The sequence below is a fragment of the Ranitomeya variabilis genome, chromosome 6, assembly GCF_051348905.1.
Source record: "Ranitomeya variabilis isolate aRanVar5 chromosome 6, aRanVar5.hap1, whole genome shotgun sequence".
Lineage (NCBI taxonomy): Eukaryota > Metazoa > Chordata > Amphibia > Anura > Dendrobatidae > Ranitomeya > Ranitomeya variabilis.
Genome location: NC_135237.1, coordinates 369,043,785 through 369,067,253, shown reverse-complemented (window position 1 = coordinate 369,067,253; position 23,469 = coordinate 369,043,785). Strand labels below are relative to the sequence as shown.

The 23,469-nt window shown below is 44.9% G+C and overlaps 2 protein-coding genes across 3 annotated transcripts in view; one reads left to right on the top strand and one right to left on the bottom strand.

Moving 5' to 3' along the window:
* Nucleotides 1–2,253: 2,253 nt before the first annotated feature.
* The window catches only part of LOC143782523 (thioredoxin-like protein 4A), a 73,538-nt gene continuing 52,322 nt past the window's right edge, over nucleotides 2,254–23,469 (bottom strand). Inside the window, exons 2-5 of one of the 2 annotated variants that reach the window (XM_077270035.1) lie at nucleotides 16,626–16,710; nucleotides 14,705–14,876; nucleotides 11,305–11,408; nucleotides 2,254–3,171 (exon numbers count right to left, since the gene is read on the bottom strand). In XM_077270035.1, coding sequence (XP_077126150.1) covers nucleotides 3,000–3,171; nucleotides 11,305–11,408; nucleotides 14,705–14,857 — 429 coding nt within the window. In that variant the 5' untranslated portion in view covers nucleotides 14,858–14,876; nucleotides 16,626–16,710 and the 3' untranslated portion in view covers nucleotides 2,254–2,999. Of the gene's footprint in view, nucleotides 3,172–11,304; nucleotides 11,409–14,704; nucleotides 14,877–16,625; nucleotides 16,885–23,469 lie in introns of those variants that run through there. The other variant, XM_077270034.1, reaches the window with a different exon arrangement.
* On the top strand, nucleotides 3,125–7,349 carry LOC143782519 (uncharacterized). The gene is made up of 2 exons (XM_077270029.1): nucleotides 3,125–5,941; nucleotides 6,063–7,349. The coding sequence occupies exons 1-2, from the start codon at nucleotides 5,745–5,747 to the stop codon at nucleotides 6,949–6,951; spliced, it is 1,086 nt and encodes a 361-aa protein (XP_077126144.1). The 5' UTR covers nucleotides 3,125–5,744; the 3' UTR covers nucleotides 6,952–7,349.

Genomic DNA, 23,469 nt, shown 5'->3' with positions numbered 1-23,469 from the left:
TTAACTACATATAAACGTAGGCTGTTACCACAATGAGCTTTTGATGTTGCAGATTTTCTGCACCTATTAAGTAAATTAGGATACTTGCATTTTCTTCATTGTCTTTTTTTTTTCTCTTAGTATGTCATGTTTTAAACAAATAGGTCTTGTTTGTTATACTTGTTGGTATTTTGTTTTGACAAAACATTATTAATCCAGTCAGGTGCAGATTACATGTGATTTTGATGCATTTCCGTTGCAAAAACGCTCTAAAAACGCATGTGCATTTTTTATTTTTTCCATAAATCCCATCCACTTTGCTGGAACTGCAAGGCGTTGCATTTTCAACTAAGCTCTTTTTCTCAGACAATGTTATGATGGTGGAACATTTATTCAAGAGGTGGTTATTAAGCCCGAATATTTGGAAACCAGAAAAGGGAAGGTCTCAGTACTTCTAGTATGGAAGGTGCTCATATTGTATCGGAGCAACTTCTGTCCAGAGAAGTAAGAAGGGAATGTCCCCAAAAAGTGTGTTTATAAGAGGCTAAGAAGGACAATGCTTAAGTGTGACATTTTCCCTCCAAAAACATGGTGTACCAAAGAAAATGAAATTTGACTTAAACAGCATAATATATTAGAAAATACTATACACTTATGGGGGTGTAGTTTCCTTTTATAGAGATACCGCATAGGCTTTGCAAATCAATCTAGATCCCGGAAAAAAATAAATTCCAGCAATATTTTAACTGTGAAAGCCAAATAGCCCTCGTCCCCTTTAGTCTGCCCTACATGAGTTGTAATTTAACAGATTTTCTTTTACCTTTGACAACTCCAATGTCTCTGCAGATTCCAAGCCTCAATAAAAAAATATTTCTGCACTTTATTAAGTGAAATAAAGTCTTTACAGATTTCTTATTAATACAACATACTGCTCAATGGAAGCTCACCAGCCTTTCATACCACTTATTGCAAACTTTTTTGTTCTTAATCATGAGTGAGAGAGACAGTGTATATAATGGTGGTTTGAATGTAGCTTTACCGTTAGGCTATGTGCACACGTTGTGGATTTTTCCGCACTGTTTTTGCAAAATCCGCAGGTAATCCGCACTGCGAATTACACGTGGTTTTTGTGCGGATTCCTATTATGGAGCAGGTGTAAACCGCTGTGGAATCCGCACAAAGAATTGACATGCTGCGGAAAATACAATGCTGCGTTTCCACGCTTTTTTTTTCCGCAGCATGTGCACTGTGGATTTTGTTTTCCATACGTTTACATTGTACTGTACAACGCATGGAAAACGGCTGCAGATCCGCAGCAAAATCCACAACGTGTGCACATAGCCTTAGGATTGATCACGGTTTTGGAGCGAGGGGAAAAAAAGGTGACTGCTTTGCAACCACTGCAAGGGATGTTTGTGGCAGAAACCAATAATAAAATGAAATCGTACAGTGGCTACCTATATCTTTAGTGTACCATGTCTGTTAACATGAGCATACGCACGATGTACAGTACAGGGAAAGAAAGCACGCACAATAGGGTGACTATTAGAGGAGAAAAAAAGATATAAAAATATGGTAGTATTCACCTAGGGAGGATATGGGATATCTACCTAACCCCTTCACGACCTAGGACATATAGGTATGTCATGGGTCGTGTCCTGGAGCCCGCATCTTTTCTGGCACATGACAGCTGATTTGATGTTGACATGTTAAATGCCGCTATCAATCTCTGACACCGGCATTTAACATGTGTGCGGCGGAAGCATGCCACAAACCACACCCATGACATGATTGCGAGGCGCCAGTGGGTTGGTGTGCCAACCGGGGGTCTGCAAAAGATGGGGGTTATGGACAAAAACGCAGCTCGTCATTGCTGATCTGCTATGAGCACTGCCCCGTGGCCGGCGTCCACAGCAGATGGTCATGTCTGCAGCCCTGCTATGTGTAGCACAAGCAATCAGAAGATCGCAGCTTCAAGTCTCCTAAGAAGACTATTGAAGCAAGTAAAAAAAAAAAATATGAACAAAAATATATATAAAAGTTCAAACAAAAAATTGATATCCATGCATTTAGAATCTCCCAATCCATCCAAATATAAAAAGAATTAATCTGATAGGTAAACAGGGTAACGAGAAGGAAAAAAATAAACGCCAGAATTACTTTTTTTTTTTGGTCACTGCAAAAAAAAAAAAAAAGTTATGGCTCTGGGAAGAAGGGGAGAAAAAGATGAAAATGAAAAAAAAAAAAAAAAATCCTAAGATTGTGAAGTGGTTAAAAATTTGGTGTTGAAGCACGTTGAATAAAAATTTTATCCAGCGGCACAGCCTCTTCAAAGTGTTTTTTTTTTTCCTAGAGGTGAAAAAGCATACTAACAGAAATGCAGTAAAAACCACACTACTGCTACGTTCACAGCATAACTTTATTCTGCACCAGTGCCACACCATGGTTTGTGAGCTTAGAAATGTAATCCACTGATCAAAAACAATCCATTCTTTATCTCAATGTTCTTTTTTGGCCACGCAGATACAATACTCACATCAGTATTTGTAAGCTAAAATCAGGAGTGGAACAATCAGAGGACAGTATAATAAATACAGAAGTGGTGTTTCTATCACTCACTCTTGGTTTTGGCTTACAAATACTGATGTAAAATACTGACCAAACACTGAACGTGGCCTAAGGTTGAAATCTGAACCTAAGAGTAATTCTGACGAGCAGCACTAATTGTATTATGATGACCATATGACAGACAGTAGTTTTCAAAAACAAAAGTTAAAAATTTAAGATTTATTAAAACAATACAAAAAGGAGAAAAAAAAAAGACTTACAATATAAATAACATGTTCGAGGATTGAATCCTTGTGTTTTCTCTCAGATCAGAAAGCTCATCAATAGGTGTAAAACGTAGGATTGCGCACTGCTTCGCAAGTCGATGATCTCATGACCGTTCTTACGTCCAAGTTAATGTTTAGCATAATAATGATGTGTGTAAAAAGCACCATATCACCAGGCAGTAAGCTTCAGTATCTGTATTTTGTGGAGTAGTCCTTGGGAGACACCACTAGACCTCTGCCCTTCCTGGCACCTCTGTAGACCGTTTCCACGATATCAATCATCTCCTGTTTATCTTCCATTGGCCAGTTAATCTTGTTATTGTTACCAGTGCCTAAATCAATCATAATGTGCTTGTTCCTGTTGTAAGGCGATAGACAAAAAATACATATTAATGGGTAAGCATGACCTGCCGACAAAGATGCAAAGGCGGTGAGACGCGCGCCGAGGCCACAGATAATGGATCAGATACTTTGACTTATGTATAACTTTATGTGCCTCCATTGTGCCATTCCTATTATTATGCCACCTTTATTATGTATCAATTTGGCCCTCTATTACCTGGACCCGTCATTAACCTGTACAGTTATGCAGGTGTTTATTTTCCAGTATTGATCTAGAAATATTTTGGACAATTAATCCAACAGACACTGACTATATTTCTATACTAGTCCAGACATGCTAGGTAAGGCCTCTTTCACACTTCAGTCTTTTGGCGTCAGTCTGAAACCACCATTTTCCTCAAACAGCGGATCCGCCATTTTTTTTTGCGGATCCGCTATTTTCCCATAGACTTGCATTAGCGATGGATTGTGGCGGATGGTCGTCCGTTCCATCCGCCATGCGACGGATCCATCGAACTGTCATTTGGCGGATCAGTCGCCCCAATCCGTTTTTTTCAATTGAGCATGCTCCAAAAAGTAGATACTTTGCCCAGACAACCCCAAAACTATATAAACAGGACAGATGGGCCTCATTCCTCAATGCGCCAGCAAGAGAGACAGACCCTGCCAGCAAGAGAGACCCTGCCAGCAAGAGAGACAGACCCTGCCAGCAAGAGAGACCCTGCCAGCAAGAGACACAGACCCTGCCACCAAGAGAGACAGACCCTGCCAGCAAGAGACACAGACCCTGCCAGCAAGAGACAGACCCTGCCAGCAAGAGACAGACCCTGCCAGCAGCCAGCAAGACCCTGCCAGAGACTGCCATGTGAGTACTGCCATCCAGTGTGTGTGTGTGTGTGTGTGTGTGTGTGTGTGTGTGTGTGTGTGTGTGTGTGTGTGTGTGTGCCTGCCTTGCATGTTTTTATTTTTAATACCGTGTGGTGTGTGTATAAATGCCGTGTGATGTTTGTGTCCTGCATTTTTGTTATTTTTCATACATTAACATATTGTACTGGTATTTAAAATAAAGAGCAGTGTAGCTCCTACTTTCCAACAACAAAAAAAACAAGAAAAAAAAAAATTGTAATAAAAATTCCACAAAACTGTCCGTAGTATGATTTCAAGATAAATTTAAAACTGGGTCTACATTCAATAAAGGTGTTTGAGGTTATATATATAAATGCGGAATGCAAACCTTTGGTATAGAAGATGTTATCTGGTTTTAGAAAATAGTAACTGTAGGGTAACCATAATTAACATTTTTGGGTATTGGTATTTTAACTTTGAATGAGGGAAATTTTTTATAAGGTTGAAACTGTGTCTGGAGGAGGGGGTGGGGTAGGTTTACCAACATGTGCATGGCGCATATCAAGTTTGAAGTAGTTTTGGTGTTGCTTTCAAGGAATTTGGGGGGGGAACAGGAGGTGGACGGTTTTGCAGCTTGTGCATCAAGCATATCAAGTTTGAAGGGAACAGTTTAACACAATTTATTTTTTTGTGTAATAATTTTTTTGTGGGGAATCAAAATGTATGTTGGCATACCAATACATACTCATTCTAATTAAAACTGTGTTTAAATTGGAAGATTCTTGGGACCAAGCAAGGAACCCAAGAGAAACGCAGCAAGGACCCAAGACAGACGCAGCCAGGCCCCCCAAGTTTGGAAAACAGATGTAAGTATAAAGTCCCGAAAGCTGCGTCTATCCTTTTGTATAGTAGCTTAGAACTCTCTTTATACTTGCAGATTCTTAGGGACCCAAGACAGACGCTGGAAAGCAGGACCATAATGTCTTCTTCTGAGAGCCCCCCCTCACATCGTCAGCCACCTGAGGTGATTTTTTTTTTTCTTCATAAATTTTTTTGGGTACATCTCTGGTAACATATGTTTTTGAACCCTATATGTATTTATTCTGTTTTCACAGGAAGCTGAAGCAGAGGGGCTTCCAGAAGGAGACGGGCAGGGTGGAGAAATGAGGAGCGGGAGCGCATAGTGTAAGTTTTGCAGAGACAGATCCTCACATAAAAAACACTGCACCCAACACAAACATTCAGCACAGCACACACACAGTACATATGCCTCCATCCAAGCACATCATTTATTTGTTTATTTATTTATTTTTTTATTAGTCTTCACAATCCGGGGCTTGACGTAGAGTTCCTCAGAGCACCTCCCATAGTCGTCGGAATGCTAATCGCGGCGGTCACCGAAGAGTAAGTTCCTTTTTGGTTTGGTGTTTAGTAAACTGTAAAATTCATGTGGTATAATCTTTTCCTTTTTATTCTTATTTTTTTGTTAAGGCTTCACAGCGTGCTCCCGAACAGGCTGAGGAAGAGGAGGGCATTGATGTGGACACCCTCATTCAAGCGGTCCAAAGTCGGGAGCCGCTGTGGAACATGGCGGACCGCCGCCATACTGACCAGTTCATCACCCGACGGCTATGGGAGGAAGTGTGCAGTGCTGTTCTGGATAACTGGGAGGAACTCGACGCTGGGGCCCAGGATCTAGCGCGTAAGTATTCACACTTCATTAACTTGTGTTAACATGACTTAATGTGTTGTATAGTAACCAATTTTTGCTTTCTCTTTCCAGGTAACAAGGTTATCGTGCAGTGGCGGTTACTCAGGGATCGCTTCAAGAGGGAGTTTAACAAGGAGATGCAGGCCCCGAGTGGATCTAGAGGACGCAGGAGCAGGTATAAATATGCCAGAGCCCTGTCGTTCCTCCGGTCGACGCTGCTGAGCAGAAGGTAAATATTCAACACCACGTTTTCAGTCAAACTGTTAAAATGTGTAACCTTCATATTTTGGGGGGCAGCAAGGGCAATTGTAATATCAAGATACAAATTTATTTATTTTCTTCTTTTACAGCACTGTCTGCAGCACTCGGGAGCCTGCATCAGCGTTGCACCCCTCTGGAGCGATCTCTCAGGAGTCCGCCACCGGGGACCACGTCGACCCCTCTGTATCTGTACCTTCCCTTTTGTGTGATCCCTCGGCCCCATCCACCAGCGCTGGAGCAGCAGGGCGGACTTCGTCACTTGAAGCTGCAGGTGATGAGTTACAGTTCCCTTTACCCCATCCCTCTGAAACTGCCGCAACATCTAGACCACCTTTGGGGTCAGGACGGCAGCGCCAGAGAGTTCAGGAAAGGAGCTATGCGCCTGAGTTTTTGCATCTGAAAGCAGCCTTAAGGAATGCCATCAAGCTTTTGGGTGAGCAAACATCTGCTGGGTACAATATGCTTAAAAGCATACTTGAACTCAGCAGTTGTCTGGATAGGATGCATTCAGATGCAAACCAGTCACCAAGACACTTTTTTTCAGTCGGTCCTCAGGCACATGGAAAATCTAACCTGCAGATGCATGTGATGCAAGGCTGCCACACTGCTCTAGCGCAGGCGATGTCCCAAGCCCCTCCACCCACCCTTCATGTTTCAACACCTTTCCCCTCTCAAGCCGCCGTCCATCCTCCTCCCGTCCATCCTCCTACTCCTTCTCCATTCCTTCCTTCCCCCCCTCATTATTTCCCAGTACCTACCTTCCCCTTTCCATTCTTCCCCTTTAACTTCACCGTTCCCAATCCCACCAACACCTTCACCATACCTCCCACAGACCACATCTGTACCTCAACTCCCTGCCCAACCTCATGTTTTTACCACCCATTCCACTTCTGTTCCTCCCCGCGATGTCCTGTCCCCCACTATCGACGTGGTCCGCCCTGTCAGCCCCTCCGCTATTATCTCCACCCCAAATTATGAGAACCTGTAATAAACGTGTAACAAATAAAACTTTTTTTGGTTTAAAAACAATTTTGTCTTTCCTTTTTTTTTTTTAACTGTATAAAAACCACCAAGGTTATGGTAAAAGTAACAGTAGAAAATGTGTAAAGGGGTACCGGTTCAAAACATACAATACTGTGAGGTTAAAGTCCAAAGGTTTTGTAACAAAACAAAAAACATGGTATATTTACAAGTGTGAAAAAAAAATTTTTTTACACCATTTCGTACTGCCAGTCAACTGATCCTTGAGGAGACATGAAGTAGTCTGCAAAATTGTCCCGCATTCTGGACTGCGAAAACTTGTGTTGTGGTAATCCCGCAAGGTGGTTTCTGACACATTATCCTCCAGGGAAACATGTTCTTTGGATAAAACAAAATTGTGAAGTACCACGCAAGCCTTCACCACATCATCAACAGTGTCAGTCTGCAGTTTAATTGCAGTTAGTAGGATTCTCCATTTAGCAGTTAAAATGCCAAAGGCACATTCCACAACTCTCCGTGCTCTGGTTAAGCGATAATTAAAAATTTTCTTCCTCTGGGTCAGTCCACTACTTCCATAGGGTTTAAGCAAGTGTGGGGAAAGCTGGAAGGCATCATCTCCAACGCACACAAATGGTAATGGTGGACCGGTGGTTCCAGGGAGAGGTCTAGGCGGTGGAAAGTCAAATGTCTCTCCATACAAACGACGCCCCATTGGAGAAGTTTTAAAAATCTGGGAGTCATTTGCGCGTCCATACGCACCGATATCCACAGCGATAAACTTGCAGTGTGCGTCGGCTATGGCCATCAATACAATTGAGAAGTACTTTTTGTAGTTGTAAAATTCAGATCCAGGGCCAGAAGGTTTGACAATCCTCATATGCTTCCCATCGACTGCTCCGACACAATTTGGGAACTGGCATATTTGTTCAAAATTGTGGGCAATCTCCAGCCACCTCTCCTGTGATGGCTCTGGAATGTATTCCGCTTGTAAGCAATCCCACAATGCCCGGCAGGTCTCTCTGATGATCCCTGAGATTGTGGATATCCCAAGCCTGAACTGGAAATGTAGGGATGTAAACGACTCTCCAGTTGCAAGGAATCTGTTAACAAAAGGAAAAGACAATAATTAATAAAAACTTCAAAAAACAACATTACAGTTATAAGTCGTCTGAATGAGAATAAAAAAAAAACAAAAAAAAAAAAACTTACCGAATAGTCACCATGAGACGCTCCGCTGGTGATATGGAGAAGCGCATCTGGGTGTCTCGTCTCCGTATAGATTCTACCACATAGCCCAACAAAATTTCGAAATTTTCTGCTTTCATTCTCACATAGCTGAAGAATTTTTGAGGATTTTCCCTCAATTCAATGTACAGTGTGGAATAAACGCCACTGGTCATGCGTTGGGCTGTGATAGGATGGATCCACAGCCTTCTCTTCCGCCGCTGCCACAGGATGCGCATTCTTTCTTCCTCCTTGTCTCGAACGATGACTGCCAACCGATTTGCCTCAAAAGTGAAATCCGCACATATCTTCACAATATTCGCCAGCACCCCTTCCATCTTTGCCACTTTCTCTACAACCTTTCAAAGATGTGGTGTAAATACACTGTATATATAGTTTTCCAGTCATTTCCAGTAGCCAATCACATTGAGATCCTCCCTTTTTAAAAAACGGATCCGTCAAAAAACGGTTACAACGGATGGAAAAACGGTAGCAACGGTTCAAACGGATCCGTTTTTTTGACGGAACAGTAACTGATCCGTCACAAAAACGGATCCGTTTTCTCAACAATTTTGACGGATCTGTCACGATGTCGGAGCTGACTGACGCCAAACAACTGAAGTGTGAAAGAAGCCTTAGAGGTGTGTTCCTGCTTTATGGTTCCAGCTATGTCCCATTGTGACTATGTTTTAAACTGTTTTGCTATTGAATATCATATCAATTATGTTTTATAATATCTAAATAAAATTTGATACATTTTATCATTCTTGATAGTTTGCTCCTTCATAATCGCTATTGGGTCTTGCATCCAAACTAAGAAGGGCTCACTATACTATAACGAAGAATTTTGGTGGTTATATACATATATAAGCATGAAGGCTTTGTAGGTGGAAGTGTGGAAACAAAAAAAGACCTGTGAGCTCTCCAGATACATCTGCTTATGGGTATGTGCACAAAATTCTGCTGCAAATCCTGATGTGTTGGCAGAAAAAACGCTGCATAGAAAAATAAAAACATTGTTGCCAAGTTTTCCTCCACTCATTACTATGGGTTAAGGCTACGTTCACACGATCCTTTTTTTCATCCTTTTTTTTTCAGGTCCTGTTTTGAAAAACCCCAGCTAAATTCAGCGCTGATTTTAGCTGCGGTTTTTGATCCTTTTTCTTCTGCGGATTCCACTGCGGGTTTCCAACTGCAGTTTCCTATTGGTGCTGCTGGAAACCCGCTGCGGAATCCGCAGAAAGAATTGACATGGTACTTCATTTTTCTGCAGGCAAAACCGCTGCGGATTTGCCTGTGAAAAAAAGGATCGTCGGCACAGCGGGTCCTTTTTTCCATTGGGTTACATTGTACTGTAACCTACGTGGAAAACTGCTGCGGATCCGCAGTGCAATTCCGCTGCGGATCCGCAGCAAAAACCGCACCGTGTGAACATAGCCTAAGTCTGCAGCGAAAAATGCTGAAAGAGATATGTAGCAAATTTAAATCTGTAAGAAAAAAAAATAAGCAAAGCGTGCATAAGATGTTAGGAATCTCATTCACTTTGCTGGGACTAGGAAATATTTCAGGTTCTGCAACAAAACTGCTGAAAAAATGCGAGAAACGCAACATGGGCACAAACTCATGATACGTAATTACCCTATAATCCCCATATTACAATCCTGGAGACTTTTAACTCTGTGCTGTTCTTTTGTTAATCATCCAATAAAGGTATGAGCTAATTTATTACTGGGCGTTACTAGTTGAGGGTGCGTCCACAAGCTGCGCTAATGCATGCAGTAGTGCAGCCACCCCCACCTGCGAGCAAGTGCACAATGTTGGAGGGAACGGCTCAGTTTTGCTGCAAATTCATGTGTTCATTCAGATGGCGATGTTGAACAGAGAATAATGTACAAGAACGTCAATCACATCCCTGAGACGTATACTATGCTGGTTTTGTGGTTAACTAATGTATAGGAAAGAACAGGAGAAAATAATAAGTATGCCAATGTAATGTCATCAGCTGAGTCCAAAAAGGCCAATAAGTGGGGTCCTCAGGCTCTGATCAGCGCATGCACCAGGGGCTTTCACTACACATATGATGAACATGTCCACATCTATCTATATAATCGTCCAAGGGTCACTTCTGTCTGTCTGTCTGTAACGGAAATCCCGCGTCGCTGATTGGTCACAGCCGGCAGGCCACGACGACGGGCACAGTCCGGCCGCAAATTCGCCCCTTCCTACTCTCCATCTGTGCCCCCTCCCTACTCCCCTCCAGTCAGCACTCACACAGGGTTAATGGCTGCGTTACACCGCGTTATGCCGTGGTGTAACGCAGTCCGTTAACGCTGCCATTAACCCTGTGTGACCAACTTTTTACTACTGATGCTGCCTATGCAGCATCAATAGTAAAAAATCTAATGTTAAAAATAATTTAAAAAAATAAAATTATATTCTGACCTTCCGGCGACTTTCCCACTCCTCGCAACGCTCCAGGCCATGCATTGCGGTCTCGCGAGATGATGACGTAGCGGTCTCGCGAGACCACTACATCATCATCTTGCGAGACTGCAATGCATTCTTGAGACCGGAGCGTCGCGAGGAGCATCGCTAAACGCCTGGCCTGGATCCAGGGGCCGTCGGAAGGTGAGTATATAACTATTTATTTTAATTTATTTTATTTTTTTTAAACAGGGATATGGTGCCCACATTGCTATATATTGCGTGGGCCGTGCCATATGCTGCGTGGGCCGTGCTATATGCTGCGTGGGCCATGCTATATTTCTCTGCTGTATCTGTGTATCATGAATCGTGGTATGTGTTAAAGAGGGGGGCCCACAGAGACTCTTTCGCCCGGGGCCCTCAAAAACCTGGAGCAGGCCCTGGCTTCACTGATTGTTCACTTCCGGACGTGACCAATCAGTGACAGGCGCAGTCCGGCCGTGAATTGGCGCGGAATTTGCACCACGCTTCGCTAATTGGCAGCGGCCGGCCGAATCCTGTGTATAAATTGCATTATTCTGAAAACTTCATAAATAAACTACATACATATTCTAGAATACCCGATGCGTTAGAATCGGGCCTCCATCTAGTAACCAGATATAGCCACAAACTCTAGCAGAAGAAACATTTTATAGAACTCACCTGAAGAAGAACATGACTGTACAGGGATCATATAACTCGTACATTTTATTGAAATCGGGGACTTCTGTTATATCCACCAGATAAATCACAGCAAAGTTTTTCACCTGTAGTGAACAATAAGATAATAGAAATGTTTGTTGTACAAGTACAGCACACTGATGAGTGCATAGCAGACACGGGTAGCTTATCTAGGGGCTTACGCTCAATGCAGGGCTCTGCTGCAGCGTGCACCGCCTTGTGCTGTACTTACTTTCATTACGTAACCTGTGGCCACTAGAGGGGAGTCCCGACAACACGTCTATCCTCTTTGCAAATTCTGTGTTAATTCTGATTAGCCAGCCTGGCACCTTGTCATTGTGCCGTGCCAGGCCGGCTAAGCAAAACAAGAGTCGTGAGGTGGTTGTCGGGGACCTGTCAATCAATCCACACCAACTCCCATCATGGATCTAATGTCATTTAGAAACTCCTGTCCTGAAGTGTTACTATCCAAGCAGCCCTATGCTGATATTAACAATATTTATTTTTATTGCTGCACTATGATGTAACTACACTTCTATTATTTTAAATATGTGACAGACCATAAGACGCCCTGCAGAATGGTGGGAGTCTATTGCTCCGACCCCAACCGATGGCGCAACACTTATGTGACAGGTGCACAGGAGCACTTTAGGGGGTGTAGAAAGTCTGAGCCTGGACACCATTAAAGGAAACCTGACAGCTCCCCATGTCTCTATCACACTCCATACTGCTTCCTACAAGCCTCTGTTTTCTGTTTAATCAATTTCATGAAAATAATTTAATTATGCCAGTGATGTGCCACCAGTGGGCGAGTAGTTGAGGGAGCATTTCTTTCCCAGGACTAATCTTATCACACCCCAATAGGCAGATGTGACATGATTTGCATAGTAAGTATATCAGAAGTAAGCCAAGTGTAAGCACCTCGGATCATCGGCATTCTTGCAGCTCACCGTTCCTCATCAAGACATGGGGAAGCCGTCAAGTTACCTTAAAGTATGCGCCCTCACGCAGGAACAGAGCACTTCTGATTCCCTCAATAGCACACAGGATTATGTACGGGGGGCACATAGACTGTCTACAAGCCTATACACCTTTCTGTATGGAGGCTCCTGCTACCACTTCGCAACCGTGTTGAGCAATCAGTTGGGGTCTCAGGATCCCTATCGATCTGTCACATCTTTGAAATAAAACAATAAAAAGTGTAGGTACCTTTCAACTGAGTGTTGGGCGGACAGCTTTTCTTCCCGATTCTCCCCCATATCTGGGACTGAGCATGAATGTGTTCTCAGAGGAGAGGGGGGCACCCTGCCTTGTCCTTACTACCCCTCCTCTAAAATCTGCATTCAGGGGGTTGTAGACAAGCGGTGGTGCTGGTCAAAACAGTCGGGTTTGGTCAGCTCTCCTGTAACAGCCATCTATGGAAGAGGACACAAGTGGGATGTAAATGAAACACTGGTGAATACAGCAGAGAAATTAGAGAAAAGCCTGCCATACCATGGAATCAGGCCGAACGTTAGGCAGGGGCGAGATGGAGATATTGGGAGATTTACACTGAGCTCTTAAAGCAATAAACAATAAATACAGAAATAATTGCGTGCTCTAAACTTTGCAGAAACAGAGGTGAAGGCCCAGGAAATTATGATAAACTCACTGTGCAGGAAATACGGCACCAATAATGCTATGGTTCCAAACCTTCACCGCTTACATCAGCTGAAATGTCTAATGTGGGGCTGTACTTTCCCGATTCGTATGATCTAATATTAACCCCTTAACGTCCAATGACGGGCAGTGTGTCATTGGATGCCTCCCCGTTTGGTTCGGGCTGCGGTGATGAGCCGGCATCTTTTCCTGTACATGACAGCTAATCTGATCAGCTGTCATATGCCCGTTAACATGTTAAATGCCACTGTCAAAAACCTGACAGCGGCATTTAACATGCATGCGCAGGAAGAGCGTCATTACCTCCTCCCATCAGCGCCCGTGTCACATGAGCGCGGGTTGCCAATGGATTGGCATGACAACCCGGGGTCAGCAGGTCGGCGCTTATGGCAAGTGAACATATCTGCTATGTATGTAGCTATCTATGTAGCACAAGCGATCGGATGATCGCAGCTTCTAGTTTTCCCATGGAGACTATTGAATCAAGCAAAAAGTAAAAAAATAAAAATTGTTTTTTAAAAATATTAAATATAAAAGTTCAAATCACCCCCCTTTGCACCATTCAAAATAAAATAAAAAAATACATATTTAGCTTTGTCACGTTCAGAGTCACCCAATCTATCAATATATAAAAAGAGTTAATCCAATCTGTACACGGCGTAGCGAGAAAAAAAAAAAAAAAAAATCGAAAGGCCAGAATTACTTTTTATGATCACTGCAACATTGCAATACAATGCAATAACTGCCAATCAAAGGATTGTATCTGCACCAAAATGGTATAAATAAAAACATTGTATTGGCGAGCAAAAAAGTAAGCCCTCACCCAACCTAAGATCATGAAAAATGGAGACACTACGGGTCTCGGAAAATGAAAACTTTTTTTTCACCACTTACGGTAAATAAAAAAGAACCTTGACATGTTTGGTGTCTATGACCTCGTAATGACCTGGAGAATCATAATGGCAGGTCAGTTTTAGCATTTAGTGAACATGGTTAAAAAAAAAATATCAAAAACACAATTGTAGGATTGCACTTTTTTTTGCAATTTCACCGCATTTGGAATTTTTTCCCATTTTCCAGTACATGATATGGTAAAATAAGTTCAAAAAGTACAACTCGTGTTGCAAACAACAAGCCCTCACATGGCCACATTGACAGAAAATAGAACAGTTATGGCTCTGCGAAGAAGGGGAGCAAAAAATGGAAATGCAAAAACGGAAATACCCCTGGTTCTTATGGGGTTAATTACACTTCGCTTCATTGGGATTGTCCCACAATAATATACCACGTCTCTATTGGATCAAAAAAAAAAAAAAAATTGTTCATCTCAAGTCATAATAAAAAAAAAATAATAATAAAAATATGCGTGTGTGTCGATATTGCTGTTATGGACTTTTTATAGCCCCCTGCTGTTATTCTGATTTTTTTTCCACCCGATCTGTCCGCTGCTGGTGAGAAGCAGCTTCTTTTCTGCTGATTTTTAGTTGCTTGCACATTTTGCGTTGTGTGCCCAATGACACTATGAGAAACAAAGACCAGCAGGGGGCGCTAGAACAGTTATGTAACCAATTTCTAGACACTGGATTTCTATATTAATTTGAAAAGATGTTGTTTCGTCTGATCCACCACAGAAAATTATTATATAAATTGTAGGACAATAGCTTTAAGCTGAGCACTCTATTGATTTATAAGGCAGGAATCCGACCCTGGCGTTCACACTGACCTTCTCAGCTATGCAGTACAAAACTTCATCCATCTTCATACATGTAGGATCCCAGTCATGTCCAAAGCGGATAACCAACACGCGGTCCTCCTCGGAAAGGATGGACTGGTCAACCTGCCAGCCATTGTGCAGATGTGGAAGCATGTAAGACATCCTGACGCCTTGGTTTTACCTTTACAAGAAGAGACAGTAACGCGTTACATAAGAGGCCGCACACCACAGGACGGAGGAGCACTATGATCGCTGGGCACCCCAAAGGTCAGGAAAGTGGGGACCCCATACTGATGGTGACTGGAGCAGCGGTCACACACGTTCTCCTTCACGTCTAGGAGCCTGGAAATAAATACAATAAATGGTGCACGAGTGATCATTGAGCCATTCATTGACTATGGGACTGAGAACAGCGCGGTCAGTACCAAACCCAATGAGCAGCACAACGTGGATGGGTGACTAATGTTCTGGACATGTAGATGAGGCGCAGACAATGGCCTCGGTGGACTAGTCTAGTGCAGGTTTACACATGCTGATAATTGGGGATCGAGCATTCCAAGGACTGACGGACAACTGATCTTCCAAAAGACGAGCAAAACGCTTGTTTGTCGGGTGCAATATTTTTTTAAAGGTTGGGGTACAAGTCTGCAGTCAGTATGTGACTGAACACTGCGAGGATTCTCGCTGGCGGTCACGTGCCGACTAGCCGTGTGAGGCCTCAATGCAATTGTACTGAGCAAGGGTGGACACGTCTAGCCGGAATGTGGCTAGGAGTGTGCAAATCGCATATTAGTGATCACATGACCACCAACTCTGGCTCCGGAGAATCCTGACAGTGCGCAGTGTGAACTTTCACAAGTCTGCAGACGCATAGGGTAACTGCAGACGTGTACCCCAAGGCCGGACAGCCCCTGTAACCATCCTGTGTATGTAAGATATATGTAGAGGGGTTGGGAGGAGCTAATGCTGAGCTGTCAGTCAGTGCCGGAGGGGCAGAACGCTGTAGGGGGGAGGGGGTGTCGGGCAGTTTCTCACAGTTATTAACCCCATATCTGAAGGTTAGTAGGGTTGTTAAAGTAACAGGTGCTCTTTAATAGTTTCAAAAAGGCCGACTTCCCTCATACAATCATTTCTGCATTCGCTCTACCCACAGGACAGCCATGTCCTCGGCAGCACATCTTTCCACAGGACAGCCATGTCCTCGGCAGCACATCTTTCCACAGGACAGCCATGTCCTCGGCAGCACATCTTTCCACAGGACAGCCATGTCCTCGGCAGCACATCTTTCCACAGGACAGCCATGTCCTCGGCAGCACATCTTTCCACAGGACAGCCATGTCCTCGGCAGCACATCTTTCCACAGGACAGCCATGTCCTCGGCAGCACATCTTTCCACAGGACAGCCATGTCCTCGGCAGCACATCTTTCCACAGGACAGCCATGTCCTCGGCAGCACATCTTTCCACAGGACAGCCATATCCTCGGCAGCACATCTTTCCACAGGACAGCCATGTCCTCGGCAGCACATCTTTCCACAGGACAGCCATGTCCTCGGAAGCACGTCGTTCCACAGGACAGCCATGTCCTCGGCAGCACATCTTTCCACAGGACAGCCATGTCCTCGGAAGCACGTCGTTCCACAGGACAGCATGTCCTCGGCAGCACATCTTTCCGCAGGACAGCCATGTTGTCGGCAGCACGTCTTTCCACAGGACGATGTGTTGCAGAACGTCATTAGGCATGGCTGAGCGTCCTGCTCGGTGCTGGGGAGAGGAGGTCGGTGTAGACCGGAGGACCCTGAGGACGGTCCGGTGTGTGCAGCCATGGTAGCGCTCTCACGGCACAGCACTCCGGGCAGGAGACCACAGATACCCGTCACCCCCGGGGTTATGGCGGCTCAGTGCTGGAGCACCGCACACCGGTCACTTACCGCACAGCGGCCGCCCCACAGACACAGCTTTACCCACGGCCCCGCACGCTGCGAGCGCAACCGGAACTCAGCAGTACGGTCCTAGTCCTTTCCGCTCTTGCTTCCTACGCCGCCATGTTTACCCAGGGAAATGGCAGACCGCGACCTCTACCCGGTTTAGTAATGAAATGTGATTAGAATCACACCGCCATCTTAGTAGTTTTGAGGATTTAAAAAAAAAAAATAATTAACATTTGAAAATTATGTTTCTCCTCATCCCTGATGTATTCTACTACCCGAATCAAATATGGCCGCTCGTGACTCCCGTGACATCACATGACCCCGCCCCGTACAGGAAGCCGCCACTGTGAATCCGGCTGTAAGAGAAGAGCGGTTTTCCAGTCAGTCACAGGGTTGTCATGGAAACAGTCTCACGCGCGTCACTGTGCTTTTCGTAACCTCTGTGGTGCCCGTACACTGGCGGCGCTTTCACTCCTGCTGCCTAGGGGAGCTGCGACTTATAGTTCCCTAGCCGCTGTATGGACAGAGAGGTTGGACACGGAGAAGCGAAGACTGGGTGGTTATTATTATTATGCCAGAACTGGCTGGGTGTAGGGGCAGGTCTGGCACCGCGCATGCTCAGTGCTGGTGTCAGAGTCCTGGGGCAGCAGCTGTTGTGCTGCTGCAGTTTCCAGCTGGAGGTGAGTGGTAGGAACATGCGATCATTCTTCACCAAGGTGGCCACTTCTTATGGGGTGGCCATGGCTGGTGCAGCTCCACAACTGATCCCATCCGCAGTGCCGTGTGTCGCCCCTTATCCGTCTGATCTTGATGACCTAGCCGGAGTTTGGGCCATCAATATAAAAGTACGGGCAGACCCCTTTACAAGTAGACTTGTTCATTACAAATGCTCAGATCTCTTTTCTACAGAAGTGTAAAAACATGTAGGTGGAATATTGATCGAAAACATGGCCGAGTTTTTTGCTCCAATCAGCCTGCAGTGATCCTGAACCTACTGAACCGCCGCACAACCAGCTCTGCCCTCTCCTAGAGTATCATCACCCGTCCCCTGCAGATTGTGAGCCCTCGCGGGCAGGGTCCTCCCTCCTTATGTACCCGTGTGCCTTGTTTTTTGTTTTTTTTTGTTTTTTTTTTGCTCATGTCTAATGTATTTGTCTATATTTGCCCCGTATTTCACATGTACAGCGCCATGGAATAAATGGCGCTATAAAAATGAATAATAATAATAAAAAATAATAATAATAGTGCAGAAATTGACAAAAATGTGTAAAACTCTGCAACCAATGTCTAATAAGTAGTCACCCTGCCTACAATGGAATAAGGAGAAATACAATAATGAACACATGGTGGTAAAGCCATAACCGGAAAGTAAAGCCTGTATACGTTCCCCTCCTGCCACACACAACAAGGCTCAGTAACCCATCAGCGTCCTTATCAGTACGTATTTGTATCAGTATGTAGGGTCACCGTCACGTGGTCAGATTATTATTCCATGGCACTTTACATGTGAGGAGGGTATACATAATAAAAACAAGTACAATAATCTTAAACAATACAAGTCACAACTGGTACAGGAGGAGAGAGGACCCTGCCCGCGAAGGCTCACAATCTACAAGGGATGGGTGACAATACAGTAGGTGAGGGTAGAGCTGGTCATGCAGCGGTTTGGCCGATCGGTGGTTACTGCAGGTTGTAGGCTTGTCGGAAGAGGAGGGTCTTCAGGTTCTTTTTGAAGGTTTCGATGGTAGGTGAGAGTCTGATGTGTTGTGGTAGAGGGTTCCAGAGTAGGGGTGATACGCGAGAGAAATCTTGTATACGATTGTGGGAAGAGGAGATAAGAGGGAAGTGGAGAAGGAGATCTTGTGAGGATCGGAGGTTGCGTGCAGGTCAGTACCGGGAGACGAGGTCACAGATGTATGGAGGAGACAGGTTGTGGATGGCTTTGTACGTCATGGTTAGGGTTTTGTACTGGAGTCTCTGGGCAATGGGGAGCCAGTGAAGGGATTGACAGAGGGGAGAGGCCGGAGAATAGCGGGGGGACAGGTGGATTAGTCAGTCAGCAGAGTTTAGAGTAGATTGGAGGGGTGCGAGAGTGTTAGAGGGGAGGCCACAGAGCAGGAGGTTGCAGTAGTCAAGGCGAGAGATGATGAGGGCATGGGCTAGGGTTTTTGCAGATTCTTGGTTTAGGAATGTACGGACCCGTGAAATATTTTTCAGTTGAAGTCGTCAGGAAGTGGAAAGGGCTTGGATATGTGGTTTGAAGGAGAGATCAGTGTCAAGGATTACCCCGAGGCAGCTAGCTTGTGGGACTGGGGAGAGTGGGCAGCCGTTTACAGTAATGGATAGGTTCGTTGGGGGGGTCACATGAGATGGGGGAAAGATGATCAATTCTGTTTTGTCCATGTTAAGTTTTAGAAATTAGCGGAGAAGAAGGATGAAATAGCGGACAGACATTGTGGGATTCTGGTTAGCAGGGTGGTATCTGGTCTAGAGATGTAGATCTGTGTGTCATAAGCATAGAGGTGTGTCATAAGCATAGCGGGACTCTTGACATATAGGGGGCGAGGTGAGGAGGTGGTGTGTGAGTAGGAGACGCTGAATGTCCGGTCTGTTAGGTATGATGAGATCCAGGATAGGGCCAAGTCTGTGATGCCAAGGGATGAGAGCGTCTGTAATAATAGGGAATTGTCCACTGTATCAAAGGCAGAGGACAGGTCCAGGAGGAGGACAGAGTAGTGTTGCTTGGCTTTGGCGGTTAATAGGTCATTGGTCACACATAACCCCGCCCCCACCGCATCACCACACAATCCCGCCCCCACCGCATTACCACACATAATCCCGCCCCCCCATTACCACATATAATCCCGCCCCCCACCACACACAATACCACCCCCCAACCACATTACCACACATAATCCCGCCCCCACCACATTACCACACACAATCCCACCCCCCACAACATTAGCACAGACAATCCCACCCCCATCACATTACCACACACAATCCCGCCCCACCACATTACCACACATAATCCCGCCCTACCACATTACCACACATAATCCCACCCCCACCACATCACCACACATAATCCCGCCCCCCACCACATCACACATTATGCCGCCACATTACTACACATAATTCCGCCCCCCACCACATTACCACACACAATCCCGCCCCCCACATTACCACACAATCCCGCCCTTCCACATTACCATACAAAATCCCGCCCCCCACCACATTACCATACACAATCCCGCCCCCCACCACATTACCATACACAATCCCGCACCCCCACATTACTATACACAATCCCGCCCCCCCACCACATTACCATACACAATCCGCATACATCACCACACATAATCCCGCCCCCCACCACATGGCCACAGATAATCCCGCCCCCCACCACATTACCACACATAATCCTGCCCCACCACATTACCACACATAATACCGTCCCCCACCAAATTACAATTATTGTTATTAACTTAATTTTAAGTTAATTTACCACCTGCGTAAGCGCTATTGCGTGTTGTCATTATTTACTTTAGTTTAATCACCAGCAGCGTTAATTAGATAGCAATGAGCGTGCCGAGTGTTAGCTGGCTGGGAACAGCTAGTATATATATATATATATATCAAAAAGATGTAAAAAAGAAAAAAAAGGACTTTAATGCCCTGTGGCGTGGCAACGTTTCGGATAAAACAAATCCTTTCTTAAGCAATGAATCAAGCATATATAATCTTTCATGCAGAGCTAGATAGCCGAATAGTAGATAATTCGATTGTCGGCATCTGTAAAATCATTACCGAACCCGACAGGATATGAGACATGGTTTACATACAGTAAACCATTGCAGCAGAGTTCTATTTGTATATGTCCCTCACTAATAATGTTAGTAGTGTGTGTGTGTAAAATTTTGGAGCTGTAGGTGTTAAATTAATGGATTAATTAACGGAAAAAAATGGCATGGGCTCCCGCGCAAATTTTCTCCACCAGCGTGGGAAAGCCAGTGACTGAGGGCAGATATTAATAGCCTAGAGAGGGACCATGGTTATTGGCCCCCCCTGGCTAAAAACATCTGCCCCCAGCACCCCAGAAAAGGCACATCTGTAACATGCACCTATTCCGGCACTTAGCCTTTCTCTGCCCATTGCTAATAATGGAGAGGTTTCAATAAGACATCCATTATTAATCCAATAGTCTGGAAGGGTTAAAAATACACACATTAAGAATAAAGTCTTTTAAGGAAACACACAGGTTTTACATCTTTATTGCACGCTCAGTCCAAGCGAACCCTCATTCTTCTGTAAAAAAAAAACAAAAATCCGCAGTGCACATGCTGCCAAAAAAACCGCGCGGAAACGCAGCCTTTTATATTCCGCAGCATGTCAATTCTTTGTGCGGATTCCGCTGCGGGTTTACACCTGCTCCAATAGAAAACAGGTGTAAACCCGCAGCGGAAACCGCGATAAATCCGCAGTAAAAACCGCAGCGGTTTTGCACTGCGGATTTATCAATTCCGCTGTGGAAAATTCCGCAATGGAATCCGCAGTGTGTGCACAAGCCCTTATTAGAGAAGAAAAAAAATAAAAATTCTTCAAAGATGGCGCTGCCTGTGCAATAGCAGCTATCGGTGTCTAATGCTGTGATTGGAGAGCTGCTACTGAGCAGCTGCGGGCGGCGCCATTTTGGAGGATTTTTTTTCTCTTCTCCAGCAGGATGGTGCCGCAGTTGCAGCTGTGAGATAGCAGGAACGCGGGATGCAATTACAGACAGGAGGCAGAGCAAGAGTTAATGGATTTATTACAGGGGATACTCCATACAGGGAGATAATGGGTTAAGCAGGGGGTATTGAGAGGGAGGAAAACGGGGAAAAGGCAGGTCATGAAACAAGTGATCTTATCAGTGGGCAGGGTTCCTGGCTGCTGAGGCTTGGAATCTCTGAGTGGCGCGTGAAGACTCCAGGGTGGTCCTGAAGAGATTAAGGAACTGGCTTCCGACGAAGGCGGTATATCCGAGTAGTCCTAAGCAAGGTATTGCGTCCACGGTTTGTGTGGCAGAATGCAGCACAGTATGCGGCACGGCCAGAGGGTAACTCAGTTCAGCGGTGGAGGCAGGGAAGAACCTACCTGGCTCTGCATGGATCGCCAGGTCAGTCTTAGGTCACACTCTCGCGGCAATCAATGGGACGGTACAGGTCGCCTTCTCAGTCACAGCAGCTTTCTGCTAACAGTCATGATGCGCATAGGCCAGGGAACTACAGCGTGGGCCTGCGCTATCATGTTGCTCAAAGGAGAGAGCACCAACCTTCCTCTGCAGTGCGCTCTGTCTTCCAGCCAAGTCCACCACTTTCACGCGCACTGCCCCTTTTTATATCAGTTACGCCCCCTACTGTTGAGTGCAAAGGTCTGTCCGGGTCAGAAAGCCTTCCCCCAGGCAACAATGGTGACAGCCCTGACAGTTCAGGGACCAGCGCAAGAGAGGTACCTCATTCCGGTCCATCTTCCTACACAGCTATAGACACCGATAGCTGCTATTGTTTTTTTGCTAGCTGGATAACATCAAGAAAATGTATTATTGCCACAGTAACCATGCGATTATGCTGCAGAGTAGGTGCCACGGCCGGCACCTGCCTGCAGAAGGTTTTTTTTTTTGTCTCTTTCTTCAGTATGTTAGGTATTCATTATGCAAACTAGGGGGCAGGTCAGTGAGGGATCAGTGACCTTTCGGCAGTCTACATTATGAATACCTAATCAGGGCACCACATACACCAACCCCGCCTTAGGGCTCGAGCATATCATTACCTACAAACTGAAAATAAAGACTAAACAACAACCATAAGGCTGGAGTCACACACAACGTATTAAAAAAAAAAAGTCTGTTTTTCACGGACAAGAATCACACAAATGTTTCATGAAAAGTGATCCGTATATCATCCATGTGCAATGCAAGGATGCGATTTTTTTTTTCTCAAAAAAGTATCCGTGTGACATCCGTATGGCGAGATTTTCTCGCCGGCTTGCAAAATGGACATATAATGGATCCATGGCCTCAAATATTCTTGAAAACATAAATACAGTTATATACATTCATACAGAGCTAGATAGCAGAAAAGCCGAAAAGCCAGTGACTGAGGGCAGATATTAATAGCCTAGAGAGGGGCCATGGTTATTGCCCCCCGGCTAAAAAAAAAAAATCTGCCCCAGGCACCCTAGAAAAGGCACATCTGTAACATGCGCCTATTCCAGCACTTAGCCTCTCTCTTCCCATTGCCCAGTAGCGGTGGCTTATGGGGTAATAAGGGGTTAATGTCACCTTGCTATTGTAAGGTGACATTAAGCCTAGTTAATAATGGAGAGGTGTCAGACACCTCTCCATTATTAATCCAAAAGTCAGAAAGGGTTAAAAATACACATATACACACACATTAACAATAAAGTCTTTAATGAAACCCACAGGTTTTACATCATTATTGTACGCTCAATCCAAGCGAAGCCCTCGTTCTTCTGTAAAAAATTAAAAAGCAAAAATATCCCATACTTGTCCTCCGTACAGTCAAGTCCCACGCTGTAATCCATCTCAAGGGGTTAAATAGTTACAACCCGGAGCGGTGCTAATGCTACCGGCCGGGCTGTAAACCACGGAGGAATGAATAAAAAGCTGCCTGCGCAGTCTCCCCGCCTGGCCGGACATAAACTCTATAGCATGGGAAAGTTTCTGAACATTTTCCCATGCTGTAAAGTTCACCTCAGGTCAGGGTGGGCCGGCTACTACTGACATCACTGAGCATGCGCAGACTCTCCGCCTGACCCGCGGACAGGTATGGGATATTGTTGCTTT

Excerpts from the sequence above, each read along its gene's own strand:
- LOC143782519 (XM_077270029.1), top strand. The coding sequence starts at position 5,745 with ATGTGTTGTATAGTAACCAATTTTTGCTTTCTCTTTCCAGGTAACAAG. Across the intron at positions 5,942-6,062 it reads TCGACGCTGCTGAGCAGAAG|CACTGTCTGCAGCACTCGGG; the intron begins GTAAATATTCAA and ends CTTCTTTTACAG.